This window comes from Zea mays, chromosome 3 (genome assembly GCF_902167145.1).
Source record: "Zea mays cultivar B73 chromosome 3, Zm-B73-REFERENCE-NAM-5.0, whole genome shotgun sequence".
Classification (NCBI taxonomy): Eukaryota; Viridiplantae; Streptophyta; class Magnoliopsida; order Poales; family Poaceae; genus Zea; species Zea mays.
Genome location: NC_050098.1, coordinates 16,480,053 through 16,485,693, shown reverse-complemented (window position 1 = coordinate 16,485,693; position 5,641 = coordinate 16,480,053). Strand labels below are relative to the sequence as shown.

Here is a 5,641-nt window from a genome sequence, read left to right as displayed (position 1 = left end):
CCAGAAAGAATGGTCAAATCTCATCTCTCAACCAAACGATCATACTACGTGCGATGTGCGGGATGATCTGTTGTTCCATTTTGTGATCCTACCGCGTGCGACGTGCTCTTGGGTGAAGAGTGCGACGTGCCCTGTTGTTATCTGGAAGCAGCAGATGGCGAACAGGTCGAAGTCTACACACACAAAACATTAGCATAACCACACGCATTGACAGCGTAATCGCATGTCATTAGATGCTACACGTACGTACTAGCTGTCACACATTGCGGCGTGCGAACGCAGAGATGACACAGCAAGCAATCCATGGACGTTGAACAGGGCATGTGTGTACAAAGTTCAGTCCCTTTGCGGCACGCCGGCACCGACATCGCAACCAAATAAGACCCCATGCGATCCGCCAACCAAAAGCTACCAGATGATATCAGTTCAGTACAAACCCAAACCAAAAGGCTAAAACGGCCGGACGACGTCGTCGCAGCAAGTTGATCCATCCCATCACAAAAGAGCAAACCAAACCTTACTTATTTCGTTCACGCCAGGAGCCAGTCGCGCCCGCTAGCACGGTGGCCTTCAAGCGCGAGCACTAGACGACGCAGCCTTGCCGTGGATGAAGACATCCGTGAGCACCGTCTTGGACTGCAGGGAGGCCTTGAGGACCGCCAAGCCCTGCACCAAATCCATCCACATGCAAGCTGACGATGTTGCCAAGATGACAAGATCCAACAACAATAGATGACAAACGTGCGAACGAAAGATCTAGCAGTGCAGTGCTTTGACCTCGTTGTAGCCCAGCTTCACCTTCTTCTCCTCCAGGTCGCCGAGGTCCGCCACGGCGAAGGTGTTCAGCAGGGTGATGCTGGAGATGGCGGACATGGGCGTCACCGTCAGGTCGTCCAGCACCGTGTACGTCACGATGCCCTGCACGAACCCTCCCACCGCGCTCTGCGCCACCGTTTGGCCTCTAGCGGCCCTCGCCGACGGCCGGTAGTTGTGCACTACGGTCTCCATGGACATGGAGTAGCCACATTGCGGGCACTCCTTGTCATACTCGTCCGTGATGTAGCTATTGCCGGTGCATCTATACAGATTCTCTGGCTGCACCGACGACGGCTCCGGCAGACGGAGGAGGGAGCTGCGGGTGTTCGCCGCCGGCGAGACAACTGTGGGGCAGAGGAGCGCGTCCTTGGCGGCGCCGGCCTGCAGGTAGGTGGAGTCAAGCTTGTCGACGCTGGCATAGAGGTTGCCGACGCAGCCGACCATGGCATCCTTCCCGACCAGCTTCACGGCCTTGGCGACGGGCAGCGCGAGGAGGGAGAAGAGGAAGTCCACCACCTCCTTGCTCGCCTCCGCGAACAGCACCCGCTGCGCCTTCTTGTTGATGAGGAGCTTCATGCTCAACGCGGCGGCGGCTGTGGTGGTTGCCATCTCGTCGTAGGCGTCGGGCTTCGCTACTTTCTTGAAAACGGGTGAAGGGTGGAGGAGGATGCTTCGCCCGGCTGCACTGGAGCGTGGCAATGGGTAAAAACCCGCTGGGTATTACCTGCCCAAACTCGTACCCGCGAATAAAAAATACGCCCGCTAAAAAACTCATATCCATGACGGATATAAAATTTTGTCCAAACCCATACCCATGCAGGTTTCGGGTACCCAACGGGTTTCCCATATCCACTAACATCAACATAAAAAATAATTTATCATGTAAATGACAATCAATACATTAATAAGCTAGCATAAAAGGAACAAGTGATGACTAATTTTAGCCTAAAAATTGTTACATAAAGTTTATTTCAATTAGAACATATTCAATTAATAATATTATGAGACATATTTATAAGAAATGTTTATTTTAAGGCGGGTTTTAAAAACCCATGGGTTTGCGGGTATGGGTAGTGGAAGAACAAATCCATGCCCATGTACCCGTTGGGTTTCCATTTGAACCTATTAACAAACCCATGGGTAGAGAAATTGACCCAAACCCATATCCTAATAGAGCAAAAACCCACTGAATTTCGGATAGCGGGTACCCATTGCCATCTCTACTTGGGGTACATAAAGAGAGGCACCTCGCCTCGGCACGGACACGTGGATGAACATGACCGTGGTCTTCCATAGACGAGATGAGCCTCATCAAGCAAATGATTTTCCAGACCCTGATCTGACGTACTTCAGCAAGCTCGGGCTTGCCGGTTGGGGATTATATATTGGAACGGGAGCTCACAGGTCACAGCTCAGCCTGCAAGCTATGGATGGTAGCTGTACAAGCCCTTGACGTAGGCTCACAAGCTGTGCAATTGCTCTCTGATAAGCAGCAGCGTCGCTTTGATGTTTGATGGGACTATGGGAGATGACGTGCATGGCTGCAAGCTCTCAGGTATCCACACACAAACAGTCCAAAGTCCAGATCAGATTATTTGTTCCTATGGGACTGTGGGTAGCTGTCCTAATACCCACAGTCAAGAGTGCAGATGACAATAACCAGTCTACAACTGTTAACTCCAGTTATTCAGTATATGTTCCTAAGATTTGCTGATCAGGAGAAAAATCCAACACTCCGTGAGGTTCATATGCAATATACAAACACCAAACACACATATAGATATATCTTTTTGCTTTGTAGATAAGTATTTATTTGTCGTTCTTATTTTCTCTAATGTATCTCATATCTTTTGTATAGACCTATCACTATCATTACGACTATCATTATGACGGATTGAAATAATATCACGATCCTTCCAATATATCTTACTACTATCACTATGACTCGAGCTAAACATGTGAGTATTGTGAAATAAGTCGACCTATGTGTCGTTGCCTCGATGGAGAGTTCTAAAAGAACTTGTATTTAAGTATTGCGAAGTTCGTTAGTTATTTGTTGCATGAGAACTGACGTTTGTGGTTGCATATGTATGTTGTATGTTATTTTGGTGAACACATGTCGTGTTGATCAATTAATATCTGTACAATGTGAATGGAGCAAACTGCAAATAAATCTTGTCAAAATTTTCTATTTTCGGTAAAAAAAACAGCAAAAACGATTCGTTTCGCGGTTAACCGGTGGTTTAGAGCGGTTTTTGTCAGGTTTTCACCGGTAAACCGGTTCGAATTCAAATTGATTTGAATTAGCTAAACCGGTCGGTTTTTACTGATTTATCGGCGGTAAACCATTATTGGTGGGTTGTGGTTTTCGCATGCGAAACGGTTTTGTAAACCGTGCCTGGTATTTGATAAAGATGTTTATATGGTCCGATTTGGTCTGACCTCTTAAAATATGTACGGTCCATTTAAATACGACACAGTTAAATATGAATAGCTACTAGTCGGTTGCCCGTGCATTGCGACGGCTTACAACAATATCAACGTAAACTATTCACCAAAAAATTCAAGATTTTTTATTGACCGTCTCCGCTCTCCGTATAATATTTTTTTGATTTGGCTAACTGATGTTATTGTTTACTCCATGCAATATATTATGGTGCAACACAACCAATGAAGTGAGCGATTAGAAGAGAGTTCACAACGACTGACTGAACGAACAAAAATTATAAAATGACATACTTCCACCATACAGAGACCAAATAAGAGAAAGTTTGTGAGCTCAACTTTCTAAAATAAGTCACATGAACTCAAACTTATAAAAAAGATGGATCAAATATAGAGTGACTGATAAAGTCAGGCATCAATAAAAACTGGATGCGCTCCATATAAATTATGCTACTTCGTAGCAATTACTAACGTTTAAAACCAATAAATAACCTTTCATTTTACTGTTAGTGTGACAAATCATTGTTGCTCCATCCAATTCAACAACCTCAAACACCATGGAGTCCATTGCGCCAATGTGGTCTCAGAAACGACCTAGTCCCTGTTTGGTTCAGCTTCTGGACGGCTTCTGGCCGCCAGAAGCTGAAGCTGTAACCAAACGACCAGCTTCTCGGGCGGCTTTTCCTCGCAGCGCTTCTAATAGAAGCGAGCCGCCTACGGTGCCCGAGAAGCGGCCATCAGTTGGCTTCTTGCGAACGCTTCGGTTCCGTCGCTAGGGTTCTCGCGCACCCACCGCGCCGCCGTCGCTCCCTCTCCTCCCCACACCGGCGGCTTCGCAGGTACGGACGAACACCGCTGCGATCTCCTCATCCGTGATACTCCCTCAGATTTTTACCAAAACAGAGGAGCCCGTCGGCCGTCGCAAAAAAACAAGGACCATGGAATCGCTGACGCTTCGCGCTTCGACGGCCGCCTCAAAGCTGCAGCGACGCCGGCTGCTCCCCGGGCGGCAGCGCGCGACGTACATCCGCGCCACGGCCTCCGCCAGCGAGCCGGACCTCTCCGTGCGCGTGAACGGGCTGCAGATGCAGTGGGGCCGTGGGGGGACCGATTTCAGGTCGTTGAGAACTTGTAGCTCTTATGTTGATGTCCAGCAATCGGCTGTTGCGGTATGTGTTTGGTTAATGAAATCAGATCTTGGAACCATGGACGTGTTGTTCACGTTACTTTCATTGGTTCCGGGACAGATCCTATGTGGTACCCAAGTAAGAACTGGCAACCGACTGTTTGACCATTTTCTACATTATTGGCAAATTACATTGTTCAGAACTTCAGATAATTTGTTGATCTGCTCATAGAGTTGGATAGCCCAGTTTTTTCATATGAGCGTTTGTATTCTCACTAGTTGCACAAAAAAGAGTCTGCAATACTGCACTGGACCTTCTCAGTAATAACTTTAATTTTGTTGGTCCCACTCTGCACTAGACTTTCAGTTGTCGTTGATAGAAATAACAGACTAATGAAGAGAATTCTGGATATAAACTGCATCACACTTAGTAATCCAAGTTCTAACAACTACAGATAATGCACTTATCTTTTCTTGAGTAAGATTAATATACAAACAGATAAAACACCATACCTTTTTGTCCTTGATTAAGGGCAAGATTAGTCAATTGGTTGGCATCCTGAGTAGAAGGTGTCCTACATCCTTTTGTCCCTAACTCCTGATCACTCTTCCCTCCATCCTTTTGTCCTAGCTCCTGATAACGTGGAGGACACCCTAACAGTCATCACTTCAACCCCAGTAGGTTATTTTGCCCCCTTAAAATTGTGGCTAATTACTGTTGCATTGCCATGATGTTTAGGTGTCATTGGATGCTGAAAAAATTATCAACGTTACTCCTCGTTATGCAAAGCTTCGGACAGAACCAAATGGGGCTGCCATGGGGCGCATCATTGGCTGGCAGAACATTGAACTCATCAGTGACAGGCCTCTGGAGACCATGCTGAATGAGTTCAAGCAGTTGAATACTTATCGGTTCAATTATGGAGGAGTACAACAAAGCTAATGCAAGATAATTATATGTAATGAGTTAAACATGAGTGTATTTCGAGATGTAATTTCTAATGCTTTACTGCCGTAGTTAAGTATATAAATGTAACAGTAGTTATGTTGTAATGAACTCCACTAATTATATGTAATGACCTTTTGTTGCTTCGGTGTCATTGTGTATAGTTTATTCAAACAGAATCTGCAATCTAAGAATCTGTGTATCCAAACACCTAGATTCTAACGAACAGCTTTTCTGCACAGCTGGCGAACCAAACACCTAAATTCTAACCACCAGCTTTTTCCAACAGCCAGCTTTTCCCCACAGTC

At 46.2% G+C, this 5,641-nt stretch overlaps 1 protein-coding gene across 1 annotated transcript; it reads right to left on the bottom strand.

The window, feature by feature from the left end:
* Positions 1–285: 285 nt before the first annotated feature.
* Positions 286–1,499, bottom strand: LOC103649761 (DUF674 family protein). Its single transcript, XM_008675481.4, has 2 exons — positions 778–1,499; positions 286–666 (listed from the first exon to the last, which is right to left on the bottom strand). Exons 1-2 carry the CDS (start codon positions 1,423–1,425, stop codon positions 571–573), a joined length of 744 nt encoding a protein of 247 aa, XP_008673703.1. The 5' UTR covers positions 1,426–1,499; the 3' UTR covers positions 286–570.
* Between the last annotated feature and the right edge of the window lie 4,142 nt (positions 1,500–5,641).